At 38.8% G+C, this 25,309-nt stretch overlaps 1 protein-coding gene across 1 annotated transcript in view; it reads left to right on the forward strand.

Moving 5' to 3' along the window:
* The window catches only part of GRIN2A (glutamate ionotropic receptor NMDA type subunit 2A), a 284,374-nt gene extending 267,078 nt beyond the window's left edge, over window positions 1–17,296 (forward strand). Inside the window, exons 13-14 of the mRNA XM_050966516.1 lie at window positions 10,171–10,409; window positions 15,041–17,296. Of these exons, the coding sequence (XP_050822473.1) occupies window positions 10,171–10,409; window positions 15,041–16,831 (2,030 nt within the window). The 3' untranslated portion in view covers window positions 16,832–17,296. The remainder of the gene's footprint in view (window positions 1–10,170; window positions 10,410–15,040) is intronic.
* Window positions 17,297–25,309: the final 8,013 nt, after the last annotated feature.

The following is a 25,309-nucleotide window of genomic DNA, read 5'->3' on the forward strand; positions in this document are numbered from 1 at the left end:
TCCCTATGGCCCCCTGTGCGGGGAAGGGGGGAAGAGGGCTCTCCGTGCTGCCCTGGCCTGAAGGGTACCTCCCCCAAAGCTCCCATTGGTCGCGGTTCCCCGTTCCCAGCCAATGGGAGCTGCAGGAGACAGTGCCTCCCACAGGGGCCACAGGGACATGGTGCCAGCCACTTTCAGGAGGGGCGCAGGGCTAGGACAGGCAGGGAGCCTGCCTTAGCCCCACTGTGTCATGAAGCTGTCAGTCCTGTGGGCCATATCCAAAGCGCTGATGGGCCGGATCCGGCCTGCAGGCCGTAGTTTGCCCACCCCTTGACTCTAGCTGCTGTGTAGATATCCATATCTTCTTTCCCCGCTGTAAGGAGCTGGCATATCCTGCAGAAGTTTTGGGCACCATTCCACAGAGACAGAGAAGGGTAAGGAGAACATAAAACTGACTTCCTGTTTCTTTATGTTTAAGAGTAATGATATGGATTAAAATTAAGGAATGAAATTGTTCCTGGGGACATGTGTAGTACGCTTTCTTGTGGGACCACACTGCCTGGAAGCAGAAACATTCTTCTGCCAGTGCTGTCTGTGGCAAGAGCTCTAAGACTGACATCCCTTTGTGATTTAACTCAGTCTCTTTTCTCCACTATTTTTCCTTAGTGGCTTAATTTAATCCTGTGATGGCCCAAAGGAGGCACCTCAAGGATAGACCTCAGCTGGGCTCATGATACAAATTTGTTGATGCAGTGTGTCTGCACTCAAGAAGGGAGGATACTCTCAGACTCAACTTTCAGCAGCTACAGCTTGTGTCTCAGTTCTGGGATTCTTCAGAACCAAATAGGCAACCATTTCAGTTAGCACCTCCATCACCTAATGAAGGTGTTCCTCAATCTGGAGTTTCCCTAGCTGCAATTCCATGTGCTACAAAAGCCACATCTGATTGCTGTGTCCAGTAGACTGATGAGAACTGAGGCTAAATCTGATAGTTTTGAGTAAAGCTGTGCAAATAACTGATTTTTGGTTATTTAAAAAAAATTGTTTTGGTCAATCTGAAAATGAAACTTTTTGTGAAATGAAAATGCAACAGGAAGATTCATTTTGGATCAAATGAAACAGTTCATTTAAATTTCAAGTGCTTTAAAAAAATTGAAATAAAATTGAAGGAATTCTTTAAATGAGAATTTGTTTTGATTCATATAATCAAATTTGCAAAATGTTTCAGTGTTGCTGCATGGTTAAAAATGTTTCAGGTGAAAAATTTTGCTCAGCTCTCATTTCGATGAAAATTTGATGATTTAAATGTTGGATTGAAACTGAATTGGGTTAATTTGCTGTTGATCAGTTTCAGAAAAAGTAGAAGGAGATTATCTATACACTAGTCTCAAAATTCTATTTGACTCCACTCTTGATGAGAATTTTGGCTTTCCACTTAAAATATTGACGGTTCCATCTTATTTCCATCAAGGAGCAAGAAAGTGAGCCAGTTCCTGATACAGAGATTGTTCATGCTTGTATGCTCTCTGTTGAGATTTTCTTAGGATAAGTGAGGCAGGGCTCCATAGCCCTCATTCAATGCTTATTTCAAAATGTTGCATTCAAGGAACATTCACAATGCAGACTTTATCCTTTCTATCATTGCCAATAAGCACTTGTAAACCTAGGCCATGTGCATTGTGGATAGGCAAATGGTGATTTTCTAAAAGCACTTATCAATCAGGACTTTTCCCCTGCTGACTTTCACTTTTGTACCCACACCTAGCTATTTCACCACTAACCGTTAAAATAAATCAGTATGTTTCTAAAAAATCACCTTTGACCAGGACAGGAAAATTTGAGCCAGCAAAGGTAGAGATTCCAGTTAATCAGTTCTATCACTTATGCATTTTACTGTATCTGTGGAAAATGTGGTTTTATTAGTCTTTTTTGTCTTCTATATTTCTTTGATCAGTAGCCTCAGTAGTTTCCCATGATATTGTTATACACATGGGGAATGGACCACATGGGGGGCTGAGATACAGAGCTTAGAATTTGAGGTTCAGATTTTAGGCAACAATTTCTGATTTAGGTTTTAAAGTTCTAAAATATTGTCTTGTGCTAAAATCTTGTCTTCTTTTCAATACGATTTTGGTCCCAAATGGTTGAAATTTTACAAGATCTGTTCTTGTGAGCTTTCCAATGACTTGGGCTGCATCCAAATTCACCTTGGAAAGTAAGTATTACCAGTCTGTGTCTGACACAAACCCAAAATCTTAGGGGTGGGTTTAACTGCAAGAGTTTGAATCCAGCCTCTTCAGTGAAGTTTGTGGAGGGAATTCAGTTGTCAGATTTAGTTTCCAGCTCATGGCTAATACTCTGTGGTGAAAAATCATAAATAAAAGGTTTTACAAAGATTAAATAATCTAGTGTAGAGATATCTGGCCAACGTTCTGATATGATTTTATTACTAATCATTTTTGAACCTAGGATACACTTAAGTGATACAGAATACACACCCTAGTTCTCAGAAAACATCCCAATGAGTAGAAATTGTCTAGTGCTCATGCAAAGCAGCTCAGCTATGCTGGGCAATACCTGGTGGTGCTTCAGAATGAAACTGCTTTCTACTTTTTGTAATCAAAATAAGTGGGACAACTATAAAATGTCTTAGCTGAGTACTGTGCTAGTTTAACTAATGGAAGTTTAATAGTCTTTATGAAAGATGACTAAAATGAACATAAGTCTAGCTGTGAGGAAAATAAAACTACTTGACTGTCTTACTCTGGTCCATTTTCAGACTCTCATTGGGTCTTTTCTGAAATTAAATTGCAAGGGCTTTAGGGCAGAGACAGGGTTTGCCTACAGCATTTGTTTCTATGAAACCTTTCACAATGGGGCTTTGATCCTGACTTGAGCCTTGGAGCACTAACACAATAGAAATAACAATATACGTTTAATACTTCATAAGGCCATTTTACACAATCATAATTGTTTCTCTTTTTCTTTTGGTTAATCCCTAGTTGATCACGGCCTCATTTATTTTACTGTATGTTTTGCATACCCTTATTTCTTACTGATGGGTATTTTGATGGCATCTTGACATGTGTTTCTCATCTGATGAAATAATTCCATCAGCTGTTCTTTTCCTCTGATAACTGTCTGTGGGCCCCTTCCCTCACTTTTCGTCCCTACTCTCAGCTGTTTCAGCTTTCCTACCCATGTTTGTTACAGTTCTCTGCAGTGAGTGATTTGGTTGTACTACTTAGGCACATGCTACGCTTTTGGAGGAAAAGGGGCATTAAAACCCCAGCCACCATTCTGGACTGCTGTACATAAGTGCATAGACACAGCTAAAGGATTCCCACATATCCTTTCCTGACAGAATCATTCAATAGCTACCGAGCAGGTTAAAAACATAGGAGCAGGGCTTCCTACAGATGGCAGGGGTGGGCAGAAGAAGAAAGCCAAGACAAGGTACCAAGCATTCTTCCTTTTTCTCATCCCATTCCCCTCCCAGGAAGAAGATGCCCAGGAAGTACTCAAACATCAATAAATCAGCAGAACATTCCTTTCTCTGAATGGAATAGTATGACCAGTTTGGAAGCTAATTTTTGTACAAACGATTAGTAATGGAAGTTTTAATGCCTTTCTTTTTGGTCTCAGATGGAATTACTAAAGCTTGGGCTTACCTATTTCCAACCTGCTTTTAACTAGGGAGCAGTTTGGGCTGTTATTGAGGAACTGTTTTAAATAAGGTTAAGGAAAGCACCATACATTTACTAAAATGTTGTAACTTCTTTTCTTATTGAAAAAAGCCAAGGATTTTATCATTATTTTTATATACAAATTGTGAGGAAAATGAGCAAGTAGTGTATTAGTTTTTGATGACTATCATATGCATCTGCATTTATCTATATGGTAGTATCCTACTTGAATATCCAGAGTTGAAACAAAGGATGCTGTCAAGGGGGAATCAAGAGGAAATAAAACAATGATACCTGTGGTAAATAGTGTCAGAGGGGCTGGGATAACCATGTTTGATCATCAGTTGGGAAGAGGCTATATCCTTGGCTTCTTCCAGGCTAGAATGGTTTACTCTTCCCAGGGCTGAGCCTAGAATCCAAAGGACCATTGGAGCATCCCAGAAAAGGGAAGTAGTTGAGTGAGTTGCCATGGGATACCCATGGCATGTCAGTGAGAACTGACAGACATTCGTGGACACAGAGAGAGAGGCTGCATCAGAGCAGATAGCTTCTCTCAACCCAGAGATGGAGGTACCTGCATTAGGTGAAATGTGGTAAAGCTTGTAGGCAAAGGTTAATGGTTGGGTGATGGGAAATATGTATATAGATCTTTGTTATTTTACCCTTTGCTCTGCAAGCTTTGAACCTTCAGAGCAAATGGCACGTTTTGAAGAAACTGTGTTTGAGTCAGCCACTGTCACAAGTCCCCAGGGTGAAAGGGCTCACAGGTGCCAAATCCTGTTGACACGTGAGAGGAGATCAGACCCAGAGTGGTTGAATGACATAGTTCTGCCCTGAGAGATGTGCCGGTAACAAGGCTTATTCCCATAGGGGTTCACTTGAGAGGAACTAAAAGGGGTCCAAAGTGCAGTTCAGCCTGTGCCCATGATACACCACAAATAGGTTCAAAGTGCTGGTGAGACAGGTAGTGTTTCACTATTTAATACAAAGCTGGCATCATTAGAATGAGGTTAGCAGTGCCACCCAACTCATGGCAGAGTGACCGTCTCATGATCCAGGGAACCAAGTGTCATGAGAACTTTTAAAAACTGAAATGAGAGGTACTGAATGGCTTGCTGATAAATCTAACACAGAAGAGAACCCTGTCTTATAAGCACTAAGAGGATTTCCCTTGTATTTCTAGTTCACTGTCAAGGTAGTTCACGCATAAGAGAAACAGATGTTGAGGAACCTGTGATGTGCCCATTCAGGGCCATAATAAAAGAGACAGTGAATCACAAGGGAACTCAAGCTGTTTTCGAGAGTTCAGTCAGGATCAAGCAGCTCACATGCCACACCATGTGGCACTAAAATATAAGCAGTAAATGTCATGCTAGTATTTACTCCTATGTCTGATACAGTGAGATCTGCATGGCCTCCTATGACTGTTGGTTTGGCAGCTTTGCCTGAAATGGTTCTTATGGGTAATTACTTTGTGTTAGATTTTGCTCCCAGTAAAACCAGTACAAACCAAGAATAACTCCATTGAAATCATTGACGTTATTCCTCTTATGCACTGAGGTAACTGAGATCACAATCTAGCTCTTTGGACCTTATTCTGACTTCACTGGGAGCTGCAGATGTTCAGCAGCTGTAAGTTTTGGGCCTTTAAAAATATCTACTTGCACTATTCTCTTCTATGGGTGAGTCAGGTTTCTATAAATAGAGAAGGGTAGAAATTAACATACCACCTACTGCAGTGACTTTCTATTTATTTGTAATTTTTACCAAATAGACATGCAGTGAGTCTGTTAAAGTTGAAAAAAAATATTACTGTTATCCTTTTTGTAAATCTGTTCAGAGCTGTTTTATTTTCTAGTCCTGTTCTTTTTCATCATGTTCTTTGATGCTGAAACTTTTACTAGTCCATAAGCCTTTTAATCCTATCTACATATGGTGTATGAAGAGTAAATCAATAGCAGTGTGGTCATTCCTGCTGACAAGTTTCTGATATTAAAACAAAAAACCTTAAAAAAATTGAATTATAAATTATAAGTAACTTGAGACCAATCAGCAGACTGTGGTTCAGGCTCCAACTGCATTGATGCCAGACTTCCCAGATGCCTGGGGGTTTTTTATATACAGTACATTGAGTTTACTTTCACAGGTTTCCAAGAACCTCCTGATGCTATACTATCACAGTTCTCCCCAAACTTGTTACCTCGTGCCCCCCACACCCTTATCAGGGGCTCCCTCCTCCCTGGAGCCAGGGTCGGGAGTAGGGCCATGGCTCTGGGAGCAGGGGACATGGTCTGGAGCAAGGGGGCTACAGCTGGGGGTGGGGAGAGGCTGGGAGCCGAGCCTAGGTCAGGGTCATGGGGCCGGGGCCAGGAGTGGAGCAGTCTAGCACTCCCTCCCCATATCCTGTGGGGGCTGATCTGGGCCTCCTGAACATTCCTCAGCACATGCTGGGGGGGGCACACCCCACAGTTTGGGGACCTCTGCACTATCAGCTTTAGCCGACTAACCAGACCTATGTACACAGGGAGAACATATGGACACTTCTAATTCTTTACCTGTAGTTACATGCATATGCCAAGACTGTTCATTACCCATGGCCACTTCCAGCTCAGGGTACTGAAGGATCCGAAAAGACAGTATCTTTATCCTGAACCAAAATTGGGACCACCCCCAAAGTCAGTGTTTTGAATTCAAACTCACCTTAGTGTTGCAAATAGTTTCTCTCTCCATAATGACCTAACCCAACCCCTGTGATCCAAAATTTAGGGTATTTGAAATCTGGATTCCAGAATTATGGCTTGGCTCGTCTCTCTATATATTAACATACATAAATTGCAAATGTTGATAAATGGGAAAACATTAAATGACATGTGTCCTCACAGTACCTTGCACAGATGAAAGTAATTGGCATAAAATTGCACAATAAATTGTGATGAGATAGTTGTCAATGAATATAAAATTGTAAGGCTGAGCTTGTACAAAACTTTACTGGAACTTGATCGTAATTGACTAACAAATTGAAGTGCTTAATATACCAAATAAATCTATGTGAACGAATCAAACAAACCACACACATCTAAATAATATAAACATAATATATATTAAGCTAAACCCTGACTTGTAGCAGTCTGATCTATACTCAGTCTAACAATGTCCTTTCATTTGTATGTCAACTTAGCGTTTAACAAAATTCCAAAGCGTGTGCCCTATATAATTTCAAAATGAGGTAAATTGTTGTGGAGTGTATATATTAGGTGTCTGCTGGAAGTGATTGCACTCTTAACCAGGTATAAGGAGAGGTTTATTACAACGGCCCTGCTTGCACCATTGCAAAACACTTTGTTCCTTGTAAGTTGCTAGGGCACAGTCATAGCTCAGTTTAAAAAAGCCTGGGTTGTTTCTGTGCTGTCATTTTTTTCGAAAGGTTATTGGCTTATCACTAGTTATTTTAGGTGTATACGCCGAAGGAAAGGAAATGCAAAATACACAGTAATAAAAAAGAGAGTTAAATCACTCCAGGAAATTTGTTGTGAATTGTGAAAGAGCACAGCAGCCAAACTGAGCTGACAGCTGACAGTCTTGGGAGATGTGGATTTTACCGTGGAAAGCAGTGCTGGCTGATTGTCAGAAGCTTGGATGGTAACACACATGCAGGCAATATTACACTTTCTCTGGACTTTCATTTTTCTTTTCTTGAGTCTTTGTATGTTTTATTGGGAGATCTTAGGGAGGACTATAAATGAGGAGGCAAAGCAACATCTCATTGAGGCTCTAATGTTGTTAGGATACAAACCAAAGAATAGTAATCCAAAATTTTAAGGTAAGGGAGTGCATGTAAGCACCCTGAGCACAGGCAATATGCTGTATAATTGTGATGAATGAATTTTAGAGTTTATTGTCCCACTTAAAATATGATTTTTAAAGACAATTTAGAACTGTTTTTCCTCATGGTGTTGTTCTGAGATCTTGAAGAGTAAGCACTGTTATTTTCATGAGGATACACTATTCTTCATGCATAGAGGCTGAATCTCTGCTTTAAGTGTAAAACTCAACTAAGGGTATGTTTACACTGCAATCAGGGCTAGCTCACTCGGGTACTGTACAAGCCTGCCCAGAACCAAGGACAATTACTCAGACGGGTAGCCTGTGCTGAAACGCACGCCACTGCAACTTCACTGCTCTGGTACCTGAGTTAGGTAGATTAACAATAGCTTGGAGAGGTCTATGCAAGCTGTCATCACGATCCATGATTGCAGTGTAGACATACCCTAAGAAGCCACAACTGGTTCCTCTGACTTAGGAACTTGTAAAATGCTCATCACTGAAGTATGTACAGAACCTTTCTCTTCTGCCCTGGTGTTTAATTCCCACTTGTCTCTACTCTAGCCCTCATAGTCCAGTTATTTGTGGCCATCAACTTGTCTGTCTGCCCTTGGACTCTATATGCTGTGAATTATTCTTACATGCCAGCTCAGTGGCGTTCCAGTTTGATATGTGGGTAACTAAGATGTAAATGCAGCAAAAAATCCTGTGGCACCTTATAGATTAACAGACGTTTTGGAGCATGAGCTTTCGTGGGTGAATACCCACTTCATCAGATGCATGTTCTTTGCAGCTCACACCAACCCTCTTCTTGATTACAAGGCTTGAAGCACCTTCTGGTGTTTCTCAGACCAGGAAGATCCCACCTTCTATGTTACAGAACTCATTGGCAAGGGAGGGGTAGATTAGGAAATCTGCACAAACATAATATATTGTGTACTAAATTGTGAAGTAGTTGAAGCTAGCTAACACGATACTTCTCTGTAGGTCCCATTTCATTCTTGATCATTATTGCCAGAAGCAGACAACTCATGTCATTACAAAAGAAATTAGAATTATGCCGCTGCATATCTCTGGGAAGTCTCTCTTATTGAAGAAAAGGTAAAGGGCTTAGAATCAAAATACATTTTGCATGTAATGCTTCCGTAGAGGATGTTTCAAGAGTAGTCACATTGTACAATATAAAAACCTTTCCAGAAGCAATTTCATTAGTTCTCCCATGTGCTTGCAGACAAATCTAAGCAAAACGTGGGGTTGAAAAGGGATAGAAACTATTTCTGCTGTTCAGGGAACATAAATAATGAGTTTAGAGAGAAACAGTTGCAATGAACACTTTGCCAGCATTTCAGACTCTGAGCAATGTTATGAGGTCATTGCCCTTTGTCCTGCAAGCTTAGCCCCTTCTTAAAATCCTGGAATAGTGTGACAAGTTAGTCAGTAGCTTTTCTGTGAAAACCTCACTGCTGCTGACTTGCCTCTGGCATGCTGAAAAGTAAGAGAAGGGAGATCCTGAAATATATCTGAGTCTCATACTGAGCGTCACTAGTCTTTTGCTTTGGTCCATGTGGTGATTACACCAGAGAGAAGAAAAAAATGGGAGGTGGGGAGCATGGATTGCCCCAAAGATGTTTTTTAAGTGATTTTTTTCTCACCAAATAAGGTAATATTCTAGAGAGAGAAGAACTGAGGAGATGATGGTGGGAGAATTGAATGCTATAAGAACCTGAATTCTTGTCCCTGCACAAAGTACAACATAATTTAAATCATTTTTTATACATTTCTGGAAGAGCTCCATTCAGAGTTCTAGACCGTATAACACTTTTATTTGTTTGGATGAGTGTACTTAGGTTTGTATATTTTGAATAACAAGTTGCCCAACAAAGTCAGACTGTTCTGCACTAACTGTACATTGTGTATATTGTGATGACAGTAATGATGAGGAACTCAAAGACCTGTAAACTGCAAACACTTGAGCCTAAGAACCACCCAGCTATGGGAGATGGTATATCTGTTTTGCTGGTATGACTGAGTAGTGAAATTGCTTGACATCCCATGACAAGGTTGTGGCAGACTCGGAAATAGAAGCCAGGAAGCCTGCATTCCAGTGCTGTTTCTGCCCACTAGATTACATTCCTTTTGACTAGTTCTATAGAGTACAATCCTCCACTAGATACAGACATGGCAAAGAAACAAAACACGTGGCTAGAGATATCTATTTTTAAAACTCTACTTATTTGAACAAGTGACAATGGAAGTTAAAAATACCAAGAAATAAAACAGGATAGGGAGACTCTGTCAGATGTCCAAGAGCTCAATAGTTGAAAGTCTGTTTCCACAGAAAGAGAGATAATATATGAAACACAGAATGTCTGTTTTTGAAGACTGTGTCACATTCAGATGTTTCTCTCCTCTTCCGGAAAACCCGAGATAGAAAGGGTTAATCAAGTCTAGCTAACATGTAAAATCTGATGAAGTCACAACCCGAGGTACTCTGACCTGAAATCTATTAAAGTAATGTAGTCCTAAATTAGCAGATAAGAATAGATTCATTTTATAAATGAGATATTACAGAGTGCTGTATTTTTAAAGATGGAATTACTCTATGTCCTAGATTTTCATTTTTGCAATATACTATGAATGATGGTTTTCAGATCCTAACTGTATGATTTCTTGTTTTCTCCAGGAGAGATGGAAGAATTGGAAACACTGTGGTTGACTGGTATTTGTCATAATGAGAAGAATGAAGTCATGAGCAGCCAGCTGGATATTGACAACATGGCAGGCGTATTTTACATGCTCGCAGCAGCTATGGCACTCAGCCTAATAACCTTTGTCTGGGAACATTTGTTTTACTGGAAACTCAGATTCTGCTTCACTGGGGTCTGCACAGATAGACCAGGACTGTTGTTCTCAATCAGTAGGGTTAGTATAAATATCATAAACATCTTTTATCCAGTACTTAATATAAAAACTAATTTCTTAATACCACTAATCAACATCCTGTGAGGCAGGCATATTTTCTCTCATTTTATCCCCTTGCTGAATATCTGAAACATTTTTAAAACTTTGTTAAGATGTTCCACTGGGCTTCTATCATAGGAGCATTTCATATGCACTCCTAGGGATGTTTTGTTTTGTTTTTTCATTTGATCGCTGTGACTGCAAGCTGTCTGGTGGACTAGCACATGTCAGGATAGTCAATAAGCAAATACAGAAATCACAGGCTACTGATTCTTCATTAGGAAAAGGTTTAATGGAGAAATTCAAGATTTACTCGTTAACAGGAATTGGCCTAATCATTGGAATGAAGCAATTTAAAAAAACCTGCTTTAATCAGATGATAAATATTAACGCTCAGTCCTGTGCATTTCATAGAACTTGTGGGGTTCTAAGAGTTATATAGTATAGAAGGTATTTCTCAGCTACCTTTTCCTAATTAATTAGATTCCTTCAATAAACCCAGATTAGACACACGAAAGTGGAATTTATTTATATGGTTAGAGATTAGGTCAATTTCTAAAGATAATTCTACCAATTAAAAAGTGAATTTTTACATCCAAATAAATGATTGTAGAAGTAAAAGCAGGAAATGTGTTTAGTCATACTTTTTTTGACAAACGAGTGTTTTTTTATGCATCAAACATTAAATAGCTGACAGACTGCAATTTTTTTAATGTAGCCAAAGTGAATAGAAAACCATGGCAATATGCCTAATTGCCCCAAAACATGTTGAGGCTACTCCCTAGAGTAAAGCCAAACTCTATTGGGCCTGCAGCTAAAAGAAGTAGCATAGAGTAAATGTTGTGTCCTATTCTGTTAGTAAGGGATTTTGCCCTGTGATACCCTGCGTAGAAAGCTTACAGTTGTGGCCTATGAGTGTTAGCACCAAACTCAGTGGTGTGGGCATTTTAAGGCTGAGATTCACAAAAGTGAGAGTAGCTAAAAAGAAAAGTTATTATTTACTTGGCAAAACTTACGCGCTTTAAAGGGGAATTGGCACATTTCATCTTCAGTTGTATTTCCTTGGTATTATAGGTTTGTTATGGCTATAATGTTCCATTCATGTCATCTGTGAGTGAAAGAGGAGATTTTTGCTGTGACACAGCAATAATGATTTATTTTTTGATGGGGGGAAGGGCTCCAGTGATTTCATTTGCTTCATGAAACTATTGCATTAATAATATTTTGCAAACATCTTCAGAATCCAAGGGGACTCCAAGCCAGTCATACTTCCCTTTGATGAGTCTGTCGTGTCTGCAAGGAGTTACTGATGTTCATTCAGGGTTTTCTTATCCTAGTTAATACAAATGCTTTCTAGGAAGCCTGCTATCTCTCCTATTCATTTCAATATTTTTCTGTCGTGTTCAGAAGACAGGCTTACTACATTCCCTTGAAATGTTAGTGTAATCCTGTAACAAAGGTCTTATGTTTTTGCAACCAAAGAACTGCTCTGTTTTACAGCATATTGTAAATCTGCCTGTTATTTTCCTTTATTTATATTTGAAAGTTTCCCAACTACTTTGAAAAAGCTACTCCTTTCACAAACAAATTCACAGCTAATTCATCCTAAAGGAGGACTTAAAATTTAGTAGAATCCTGCTACAGATGGGTAAACACATTTAAATTAAAAGAACGGACTTCAATCTTCACTCCAAAACTGAAACCAAATCCAATTTCAGAAGGTTAATTTAACATTTTAGAATATTTTATTTTTTCATGTTTGCAATACACCACACTAATTCTGACTGGGACAGGAAACAACAGAGCTGAAATACCATGTGGGCTGACTTTTTCCATTTGACTGGAAGTGGGAAAATAGAATAATTTTCAAGCAAATGCCGGTTCTTGCTCAATTGTAGGCTAGTTTTGTATACCAACAGGTGCAGGTATTTCAGATGAGCATTCAGTCTTCTGGGTCCTCACTGAAATTCTGTGATTTCCCCACTGATGGCTAGGTATTCTCTGTAGTTAACAGAAGAGAATACCTTGTCAAAAGAGAAGGAGAAGAGAATGATGGGTAGGGACTTTTAAACAAGTAAGAAAAGAACCATAAACCCAAAAGACACTATAAACAGGTAAGTTGCAAAAGAGCAAGACCATTCATCTTTGCTTTGTATGGATGTTACTATGGCTCAATTCTATTGCTATTGCTCATGTTTTGCTCAGGCAAAATACCCGCTGCAATATGAGAGTTTTTCCCCAGTAAGGAGTGAATAAAACATTATTGACTGACCTGGGCATTTGACCCATTCACTTTGTTGGGACATTTGTCTGACCAATGAATAAGGAGGTTAGGATTTCAAAAGTCATTCTAGCAATACAATCCATACATCTTAACATGCTACCCAACTTCTAGAACTTTGCTTGGATTTTGTATTTAAACTAAGTCATACCCAAATCCTTTATTGGCCTATTTATTTAGCATCAACTTTATGGTTCAATTTAGCATTTGTCAGCAGTCTGTGAGGCCTTCTTCATGAACTAGGGCATTCTATTGCTATTGCACAGCTAACAGGCTGAAACAGGAGTAAGCAAAAATGAGAACTTTTTTATGCTAACAAGAATATTGGGGGGAAAAACAGCTAATATGCATTATGTGCATTGTAATTATGCTATGTTCATAATTACTCCCTTTGCTGATAATAAGCAGTAAATTAAAAAACAACAGTATAAAGGTATCATACATAAAATGCATTTATATTATATTTACATTCAGTTTTCATAGATTCTAGGACTGGAAGGGACTTTGAGAGGTCATCGAGTCCAGTCCCCTGCCCTCATGGCAGGACCAAATACTGTCTAGACCATCGCAGACAGACATTTATCTAACCTACTCTTAAATATCTCCAGAGATGGAGATTCCACAACCTCCCTAGGCAATGTATTCCAGTGTTTAACGATCCTGACAGTTAGGAACTTTTTCCTAATGTTCAGCGTAAACCTCCCTTGCTGCAGTTTAAGCCCATTGCTTCTTGCTCTATCCTTAGAGGCTAGGGATGAATGAGTTTTCTCCCTCCTCCTTATGACACCCTTTTAGATACCTGAAAACTGCTATCACATCCCCTCTCAGTCTTCTCTTTTCCAAACTAAACTAACCCAGTTCTTTCAGCCTTACTTCATAGGTCATGTTCTTTAGACCTTTAATCATTCTTGTTGCTCTTCTCTGGACCCTCTCCAATTTCTCCACATCTTTCTTGAAATGTGGTGCCCAGAACTGGACACAATACTCCAGTTGAGGCCTAACCAGTGTAGAGTAGAGTGGAAGAATGTCTTCTTGTGTCTTGCTCACAACACACCTGTTAATGCATCCCAGAATCATGTTTGGTTTTTTTGCAACAGCATCACACTGACTCATATTTAACTTGTGGTCCACTGTAACCCCTAGATCCCTTTCTGCCATACTCCTTCCTAGACAGTCTCTTCGCATTCTGTATGTGTGAAGCTGATTGTTCCTTCCTATGCGGAGCACCTTGCATTTGTCTTTATTGAGACAAATGGCTGCCTTTTTTTATTTTGGCTGCTTAGGATTTGCAGATCTTTACTGAATTTAATTTACAGAAATGTTTTATTGAACTTAATGTTTCAGTTGCCTGTGGACATCAGAAAATAACATTTCTCTTTGTTGTCATTGTTACAATTGTCGAGATCTTGTAGGCATAACCCTTGTAACACCAAGTGGTGCCCCTCTACCCATGAGTATGGCACCTATTTACCTAGCTGTCACATCAATTACCCAGCAGGAAGTAAAGAATAGTAGTCAAGAAGACTATAAGAAATCTTCAATGTTTTCACCAGGGAAGCCATGGCCACTAGAATTCAGACTCACTGCTGATGTTGCACTATATATTAGCCCTTTGTAAACTGACTATTGTGAAATGCCTGTTCCTGACATACTTAAATTAAGTATTACTCTGCTAAGTAAGTAGTTCCATTGATTTATATAGGATCACTTATGGAGCTAAGTACTGCTCAGTGTTTGTGAGGGTAGCAGTCAGGCCAAAGTGTAATGATTTTCCTAGGATCTCGAATGGACAGGAGTTGCTGTGGCAAGAAGGAGGGTGCTAGAAAAAGAGAGGAGTCAGAATTTATGATGGGCTCAAGTCCTTGTTTGTCCTGCCTTCATCTTCCCACCAGGAAACCTTCTTGACATGCCCATCAGGTTAGGAGCAGCTGGTGGCTTGCATATGGCTGGAGGCAGAAAACTCTTTTTTTTAATCTAGTGCCAACAGTATAAAAGTATAACATTCTCCTTTTTAATGCCTAAGGCCTATGGTCCCAAAGAATGATACAATTTGGGGAAAATGTTTCGTTTGATTTTAGCAATGCTTTTCTTTTACTGTTACATAGATGAAATAAAGAAATATGTTACATCACTGGTTTATGTATGATTCTAGAAATGTGCTGCAGGAGGAAGGCATGCCCTTCTGCTCTTTGTGCTCATTAAATAAGTGATGTCCAATTTAATTGTATTGCTAATAATGAAATACGTAAAATTGCAGTGTTTAAAGTTTCCAGTTGGCGATATAATTTGTTTTATGTTACTCTTATTACAGGGTATTTATAGCTGTATTCATGGAGTGCACACTGAGGAAAAGAAGAAATCGCCTGACTTTACTTTGACCAGCTCCCAAACCAACATGTTAAAACTACTACGAACAGCCAAAAATATGACCAATATTAATCTTTCAAGAATTAATTCCCCCAAAAGAACAGGTGATTTTATTCAAAGGGGTTCGCTAATTATGGACATGGTCATGGATAAGGGGAATTTGATATTCTCTGAAAACAGATCCTTTCAGCCAAAGGACAACCTTTTTGGTGACAATGTGAGTGAACTGCAAACATTTGTCAGCAACCGACATAAAGACAATCTTAACAACTATGTTTTTCAAGGTCAGCATCCTCTCACACTAAATGAAACAAATCCAAATACAGTGGAAGTTGCTGTTACAGCAGAAGCAAAATTAAACTCCAGACCCAGGCAGCTTTGGAAGAAATCTGTGGAATCTTTACGTCAAGAATCGAATCGTCAGAGCCAAGGTTCACAGAGAGAAAATGGTTCAGAAGAAAATAGGCAGCATTCTGTGAAGGGCCAGAGATACCTTCCTGAAGAGATTGTCCATTCGGATGTATCAGAGACCTCAAGCAGAACCACTTGCCATATGGAACCCGAAAACAATAATAAACGCCACAAAACCAAGGACAATGTTAAAAAAAGATCAGTGGTGTCAAAATACCCAAAGGACTGTAGTGATGTGGAGCTGACATACCTGAAAGCCAAACAAAGCACTTCTCGGGATAAAATTTACACAATCGATGCTGACAAGCAGCCAGGTCTCCACCTGAACCCACCCCAGTATATTGAAAATATTGTCCTTCCAGAGACTATTGAATTCCCTGCTGTTTACCAAGATCACAATGACAACTACAGGAAAGCAGAACATGGTAACAGGACTCCTTTTCATAGTGAAGACAGTCTTCCAGATAATGACCAATACAAACTTTATTCAAACCACTACAGCTTAAAAGAGAAAAATGCTTCCTTGGTTGAGGTGAATGATAGATACAGACAGAATTCCACCCATTGCAGGAGCTGTCTTTCCAATCTGCCCAGTTACACAGGCCATTATTCAAGCAGGTCTCCCTACAAATGTGATGCTTGCTTGCGGATGGGGAACCTATATGATATTGATGAAGATCAAATATTGCAGGAAGCAGCCAACTCGGAGCATCCTGAAGAAATGTATGAACATGACTGGGTTCAGAATGATGCAATCCAGCATCAGAAAAAGGATAAACTGAGGATCAGCAAGCAACAGTCTTTTGACAACATCCTCGATAAGTGCAGGGACATAGATATTGGAAGACCTGCTCGCAGCATAAGCCTGAAAGAGAAAGAGAGGTTTCTAGACAGCAGCTCATATGCAAACACATTTCATGCCCCCCCAAGCAAACTGTTGAGTAACAAGAGCTCACTTGTAATGCAAACTCTAGAGGACAGTAAGCGGAGCAAATCCCTGTATCCTGGTCACTCTGCAGATAACCCTTTTCTGCACTCCTATCGTGATGACCAGCACTTAGTTTTTGGGCGAAGTCCTGCTGAGCTTTACAAACAATCATTAGCAGCAAAAGCAAGAAATGATGATTATTCAAGGTCATCCATAAAGTCCACAGCTTCATACAGTTCCCGAGATGGCCGGGTCCATAATGATATGTACCTTTCAGAGCATGTTATGCCTTATGTTGCAAAGAAGAATAGTGTGTGCTCAACTCCAAGAGTTTTAAATTCCTGCAGCAATAGACGTGTGTATAAGAAAATGCCAAGTATTGAATCAGACGTTTAAGTTTTCCATTTACACTTTATCTATACAGAAACATAGTTGCCACCATCTTAGAGGCAAAGAGTGTATTCTTAAACAGTACTATGCTAAATGATAATATGCAAAACCCACAGTGTACCCTCAGTACTTGAATAGGGAAGATGAGATGACATCTTTTCAGATGTATCCTGGGTTTGTTGAAAAGTGGGGGGAAGCCATTTATATAAATGGAGGTTGAATTGAAGAGCCCCAAGATACATAGGCACTAACTTTTATTTTTCACAGGGAGTGCTCCATCCCGACTCCACCCTCCCCCAAATGCCTGTTGGCAGCTGTGGCTTGTGGGTGCTGAGCACCCCCTATTTTTTTTTCCATAGGTGCTTGAGCCCCAGAGCACCCACTGAGTTGGCACTAACCCCAAGTTATGTTGGCAACTATGCTATTTTGTGTATTGATTATTTTACTATTTTAGTTATGCTAAATTCTATTACTGAGCATCACTCAATGTATTTCTGTCATCAGGAATGTTTAATGGTTTTCTAATACTGGATAAGCAATATGGTATGCATGTAGTTTGGCAGCCAAAAAAAAGTTAAGAGCTCATTTGCACTGTAACTAAATACAGGCTTGTAAATGAATAGAGTTAGCCTTTCAAAGCTACATTTTAGTTTCATATTTGTATTCAAACAGTCAAAATAATTAAAAAGAAAAAAACTCAGGACCCTAAAATGAAATAAAAAACTGTGTTAGCACAAAAATGTTATGTTCATTCTAATCTCATAAAGATAAATGTGGAAAATATAGGCCCAAACTGTTATGTATCAAAAGGAAGACATATGGATATTGGTTAATGCTGGTGTACAAATGCTTTCATTATATTTCATGAGCACTTACAGTTACAAACTCAGTTACTAAAAAATTCTGCAGTTTCATTGTGCAGTCAAAAATAAGCTGCATAACCTAGAATAAATATTTTTAGATATCAATATATGGATCTTAAATCTGTCAAGCTATGGACCTCATTATTTATCTTGAAGTCTAATACGTATGTAAGTTTGCATTTGCCCCTTAATGGTCATTACTCAGGGCTGTATAGTATCTCTTTTATCCCTTCATTACAAAACAACATAATAATGAAAACACTTGTAGTTCATTGTTCACAATGCCATAGTGGTGACATATAATTAATTGTATGTTAATATTATTACACTTGTTAATATTGTATCAGACACCAACATATGTTTAATGTAATCAGTGAGGAATGCAATACCATTTTTGCGTATACTGTATTATGAAAGTTTAACACCTTTTAAGTGACTTCTTCCTTCTAGAATATCTTTTATATTTGTTGAAAATCAGGCTAGTTTTTTAAACCTCTCTAACCCTTCATAAAGATTTAATGTATCCACACATAGTAATGTAGTGATAGCGAAACTAAAGGACAATATCTTTATCATCACTCGTGAGGCATATGTTAAATAACCCATTGATGGTTCAAAGCCATTCATAAAGTATAGATGCATTCTTACACAACATTTGTTTCTGGGCTCACCAGATTATTTTACATATATACATTATACAATCTGCACTCCAGAAATAGACACTACATTTTAACAAGGGAGAAAATGTATACCAAAGTAATGTGTACAATGGAAGATGTTCAACAAGCTGTGCTCACCTATTCCCTGAACTATGCTGAGAGCTGTTCCATTTGCTGTGCTGGGGGCAGATAGTTCAAATTTATATGAATGCAAGTTCCTTAAAGAGTTCATTGAAGAAGTGGCTGAATTGGAAAATGTTTTCTAGTGGGAAACAATGGAATTGAGTGGAGAAAGTCAATTGGACTGGAAAATGTAATCTTTGCAAAAATAACCTTAGCCTTTTTCAGCCAAAGTGTCCAGAGATCTCCCCTAAACTCTGTAAAAGCAGCAAAGAATCCTGTGGCACCTTATAGACTAACAGACGTTTTGGAGCATGAGCTTTCGTGGGTGAATACCCACTTCTTCAGATGCATGTGGTGGAAATTTCCAGGGGCAGTATATATATGCTAGCAAGCAAGCTAGAGATAATGAGGTCAGTTCAATCAGGGAGGATGAGGCCCTGTTCTAGCAGTTGAGGTGTGAAAACCAAGAGAGGAGAAACTGGTTCTGTAGTTGGCAAGCCATTCACAGTCTTTGTTCAATCCTGAGCTGATGGTGTCAAATTTGCAGATGAACTGAAGCTCATCAGTTTCTCTTTGAAGTCTGGTCCTGAAGTTTTTTTGCTGCAGGATGGCCACCTTAAGGTCTGCAATAGTGTGGCCAGGGAGGTTGAAGTGCTCCCCTGCAGGTTTCTGTATATTGCCATGGCATACTGCTGAGCTTCAGTTCATCTGCAAATTTGACACCATCAGCTCAGGATTGAACAAAGACTGTGAATGGCTTGCCAACTACAGAACCAGTTTCTCCTCTCTTGGTTTTCACACCTCAACTGCTAGAACAGGGCCTCATCCTCCCTAATTGAACTGACCTCGTTATCTCTAGCTTGCTTGCTAGCATATATATACTGCCCCTGGAAATTTCCACCACATGCATCTGAAGAAGTGGGTATTCACCCACGAAAGCTCATGCTCCAAAACGTCTGTTAGTCTATAAGGTGCCACAGGATTCTTTGCTGCTTTTACAGATCCAGACTAACACGGCTACCCCTCTGATACTTGATCCCTAAACTCTGACTCTCTGAAAGAGAAGTATCATGTTCATATCAGATAAAACTATAGTATCTATACGAAATAAGTACAACATACCAATTATTGTCATGAATTGTGATAGCATACTTCACAGGAGAGAAAATACAGACAGCATTCTTGTGCTCTGCACGTTTATAAAGTGTATTCAGAATAGAGGGTCAAAAGTAGTAATGAGACAAAATTTAGTCCTGATTACAGCTGCTTGAATTATTTCTTGAAAACAATTTAAGTAGATTTGAGCTTCATTTCAGTTAATGAATTGTCCACAATGTCCTTTTTACAAATTTGTTGATGGTGGTCAGTATTTTCAAATGTCCCAAAGGGAATTGGGCACTCAACCCTCATTGGAATTCAATGGAAATTGGGGGCCTAACTTCCTTCAGCTCCTTAGAAAATCTCAATTGAGATTATTAGCCCCAAATATGTTTATAAAATCTATGAGGTTTTTGCCAGCTGTTCATAATGAGTACTCCCTTGATAATTCTGTATTCAAATTTGTTCTTTGTTAGGGTGACCAGATGTCCTGTTTTTAAAGGGACAGTTCTGGTTTTTGGGAGTTTTCTTATATAGGCGCCTACTATCCCCCACCCCCATCCCGTTTTTTCACAGTTGCTATCTGGTAACCATAGTCTTTGTAATAATCCGTGAGTCACACAGTATGGTTTCCATTTTCTGATTAGATGACCTAACTTTTATGAGTAGGAGGCACACTGAGGTGTTGAATTTCTCAGAGAGATGCTGAGAGGAGCTCTTAAGGAAGAGAAACCTAGTCTGAGCTAAGCAGGGCTAGGAAATTCTAGGTCACCATCTTCTAGCTGTTGTCCACTTTACTGCTGTGGAGCTTGACTGGCTTGTCTGTTTCCTGGTTCCCCATTTCTCCTTGATAATAGTGGTAAGGTTTATCACCCTCTTGTGTGTATATGGATGTGCTTGGACCACAAGGAGAGAAGTTCCACAGGGTAGTTGTCCCCCGAAACCAATCCCTTCCACCTTAGTATCTCAGCACACTGCAGGCACCTTGCTTCCTATTTTAGGACTGGAATATGTTATGGATCCCTGGGCAAGGACACATTCTGCTCTTTCAGCATCATCCGTCTTAATCTTCATTGCTGCTCAGTGTGAACTTTCATGCAGGGTGTTTTAAAATCTCTGCCGCTCTTTTTCACTTTTCTTGTTGTGTACAAACATGCTCACTCCCAATCACCTAAACTCAGAGCACATAGGTGAGGAGTGCTTCTTTCAGAACACTCTGTTCTTCCCACACAATCATTTGGACAAAAACTGACTGGCCTTACATTTGTGAGTATGAATGCTATTATACTGAACCACAAATTGGTTTAGCAAATATATTTGTGGCAAATTGTTTCCACTGATTTTCCAATGCTAGTCATGATCTAAAGGCTTAGATTATTTTGAAGCAGCAGAGTAATTCTTATTTAAATCAAATCAATTTGCCATCCCTACCTGTGACATTGAATTTATTGGGAATTTTATCACAAGATGAATCATGAACTTTGCAATGACTCCATCTTAATCATGATTTGCAGTAAGTCTCTCAAAATCTGATAATTCTAAAGTTGCTGTGTCATCTGTTTCTGCATATAGACACACATGCTTTGCATGTTGTGTATATATACATAGATACTGTGCTTTAAAATCGTGGTTTTTTTTCTCATTTGCAAAGTTTTCTAGGTAACTGGAGATTCAAATGTAAATATTCTGAAAACAGGTGGACTTGTACTTCTGTGAAATGTATAAGCAGATTAGCTGTAAAATATATTGTGGTGTGTTCTTTTTCTGAGGTGGGTGGAATTTTGGAGATTGTTGCAGTTGAGACAGCATTCATCTTAGTCTCTACAAAGATGCAATGTAAATGTGTGGCAGAAAGAAACCAAGCATCAGGAAGGCTGGGTAATATAGTAGCACAATTGTTCACATGGGAATGAACAGTGATGCCTTAATGGGAGGAACCACATACATTGTGGGGATAAGAATCTGAGTGTACGTGCCATCTTGATCTTGTGGCATACAACATGACTAAACAGAGAAGAAATGTACAGACTCATCTTCAGGGCAAAGGTGGGGTGGTTACTGATGGATCTGTGTAAAGAAAAGCAATTTAAAAAGCTGAAGAAAAGCTTTTGACAATAGTGCCAAAAGCCACAGCATGTAATACTGAGCTATAGAACCCTGGGAAAGTCTGGCCTTCGTCTGCCTGTAGTACTCTCACATTGTTGATACCATTGCACCAACAGTCAAATTGAGATCAAGGATTTCTTCATCTCCTTCCTCTTTCTTGGAGAGGGAAAGGGAAACCTCATGCATGTGACCCCCATCTCTGTACTTCCATGGGTAGTGCCTGTGACTTGTTGCATGTTCTCAGTTACCGCTGCAGCAGTTTGTTGGTCAGTGTTATCACCAAAGAGTTGATCCAGACCCCAGTGACGTTAATGGAAAGACTCTCATTGGTTCCAGTGGGAGCTGCATCAGACTCTAAATCACTATGACCGTTGTTGTTGGTGCTTAAGACTGTTAGTTTGTTTCTGTAGCATTACATAGCTCAGGTACATAGAGGTGAAAACAGGTACTGCTGACATATTTGCTTCTTGTTCCTTTCCTGTTTCACAGAAATTGTAAAAGTGTCTTCATGGGTTTGGCCCTCCCATTTCATCTCAGTATGTTTTTCCTTTATTTTTTAAAATTGTTTTTCCCCTCTAATTACATTTCCTATACCACACTCTCCACGTTTGCTATATTCTGCAGCCACCCACTAACTACCACTCCCACAACAAAAGGGAAAAGCATGATATTTAAACGCAGGGGGAGGGGAGAAAATAAACAGTATTTTTTTCCTATTTCTGGCTAATTTCATTTGCTATTTTGCCTATTTTCTCTCTGACATCACTATCTCCCTACTCAAGAATCTGAGATATGAACAGGTGCTCTGGGGATGAATTGAACTGAGTCACATGTAGCAAACTGTGCTCCAGCGTAATCTCCTAGTTCTCCCTTTCCTTTCTGCATGTCAGCATAATCTTTCATTTGCCTTTGCATGAGAACACACAAGGTTTAAAGAAATCAAGAGAGTCTTTTCCTGCTAAATTTTATCCACATGGTTTTAAAGGTGGCAAAGAGTTGGATTCTGCTAGTTTCATTGTAGGTAACTATGATTTCCAGAGTATGTGACAGTATAAATTAGTGCCTGATTCTAATACCTTACTTCCCAATGTTCCCATTGTTTTCCTGGTGGCGTAAAGGAGAAATTCAGTGTTAAGTAAGGGTAGCAGAATCTGTCCCTTGTAGAATAGCTTAATATCTATGTCATTACTATACTACTATATGTGCTTTTTAAAGAACAAGGTAGGGGAAGATATTGAATTTCTCAATATGCTTTTATCTCTAAATCAATCAATAGATCAGGAATTCCTGATTTGAACCATAGCAGAGGCAAAGGACTAAGAATCAAGCTTAGACTCTGGAAGAATTAATATTTGAAATCGTTTGCTCTATGATTCACAATTATTCCATTAAGAAATATGGTAAATAAGAGCTAATAAATACATTGATCATTACGGAACATTCCTCTATTGCTTAATATAAAGTGATAACTGCTCTATGTACTTGATGGACAGTATCAAGCACTGGTCATCAGTATGTGCTCCATTCCATCTGAGTAAAAATGTGCATGAGGGTCTCTCCATCCTTAGAAATCCCGTGTTAGTCCTTAGGATCCTTATGACAGATTGCATACCAGAACAGGGTAATGTCCATTACAATTTAAACTAAATACAATAGAATTATAATGGTAAATTAATCTTGGTGTAGAAAGTATTTCCTGCAACTGGATGTAAATGGCTGTCTTTTTTGACTAGGCATCCTCTCCGGTGTGGGACTCTTCCAGATAGTGTACTTATTCTTCCCTATTTGAACAGTGCTTGAAAGCATAGTCACGTTAACATTGTAGAGTATGAACCATTTTCTTAGTCAATCTACACTGTACTGTGTTAGTATTTAATTATATTAGCAAAATATTAGTATTTATTGTCACTAATAGGGAAAAAATAATCATAACTGCACACTTATATTTGCAAATATAAACACAACTGCATATGTACCTATGATGGAATACAGAAAGATCCACCTGCTTTCATCAAACCCAATTGCAAAGTTCCCATTGGCTTCAACAGGCGCAGCACCAGGACCAACATGCCTGTTACATAATTTTGATAATTTATGGCAGTGCTCAATCTGAAATAAGCATACTGTACATAGTGTAAAGTTACTGTTAATGGTTAGCTTTCATTGTGGTATTAACAGAATTCCAATTCTTCTTCATGTTTGTGAGCTTAAGAGATGGTGACTTATATTCATTGAGGTCTATTCCCACACTGACCTGTGGGGAGAGTTGTAGAACTCACTTCTAACACTGCTGGGGAACAGGCCACAGTGTTTGTAAACAAGATCTTCAATTATTTCACATGTCAACAATCAGATTCACTTTGCAGCATTTCCCCTGACCCGTGTACTGAGTATCTTCTGTAGAACTAGGCGCTCTTCCAAAACCCTGCATCTTTTAAAGTTAGGATTACAAATGTGCAGGCTCCTCCGAAACAGTGAAAACACTCTTACTTGTTCTTGCATGTTCATGAGTTGGTGGTTTTTTTGTTACGTCTCATGTATAGCATAAACCAAGTGGTTTAAATGGTTTTAAAATTATTGTTAGTCTAAAGAGCTATCTGGGTTCCAATGCAGATCACGCAATAATGATCTTACTATATAATCATATCTATAAGGACCAAAAATAATATTAGGATGGTCACCGAGTTACCTGTTTGCTTCTTAGATCTTTTTTGTTTTGTTTTGAAATATTTGAATTCTCCTTTTTAGTCCTTTTGATTAATTCTTTATTTGTATTAAAAGCAAGGCTAAATTAGTATAGAATATAATCATGCTGTAACATTGTCATGCAAGACCTTCATTAATAGATTAACCCATTACATGTATTATATGTATATTTAAAAAGAGATGCTTCTGATTCTCCACAACTTAAAAAGTAGTGCTGATAGCTAGTTAAATGCTCCAATATTTTTGTCCTTTCCCTTTTGTATTAGTATTTGTTTTTACTAATATAGTTCAAAAGTATATTTCTATATGCACGCTATAAATCTGTGAAAATAAATACCGATAAATATAATATTGTGATACTAATTCAGTGCAATGTAAAATTACAAGTAAGATTGTACTTTGTTAGGGAACTAATAGTTTCCCTCATTTCTTATAAATGGCACTAAGCTTTAATGTGGGGAAATGGTTGTATTTACATTGACATGAAATTAACACAGGGATGATCTTGTTTTGCATTTATGCTGCTATCAAGAGTAGGGCTATGTTTTCCCTAGCAAATGCATAATGAGAATAAATAACAATCTAAATATTGTATATTGCAGTACATAATACACTTGGAAAAGTCCTTTTTTACATATTTTTGTCAAAGGACAAAACCATCATTTTTGAATTCTTGTATTACAAATCATTTGCTGATCAGGTCATCTGATGATGAATCAGAAAAACAACTTATGCTATTTCTTGGGCAGGAGATTCTGTTTCTGAGCTTCATTGTCAAGACTCATGCAGAATCTTTAGTTATGCAACTTATGTTAAGAGTTGTGCCTCTAAAGGCCCACACACTGTGCCAGGTTTTTGCATGTGTACACCAATAGTAGTGTTATCGGGCTTTTATATGAAATGTTTCTTGAATGGATGGGATCTGTGAA

Source organism: Gopherus flavomarginatus, chromosome 9 (assembly GCF_025201925.1).
Source record: "Gopherus flavomarginatus isolate rGopFla2 chromosome 9, rGopFla2.mat.asm, whole genome shotgun sequence".
Lineage (NCBI taxonomy): Eukaryota > Metazoa > Chordata > Testudines > Testudinidae > Gopherus > Gopherus flavomarginatus.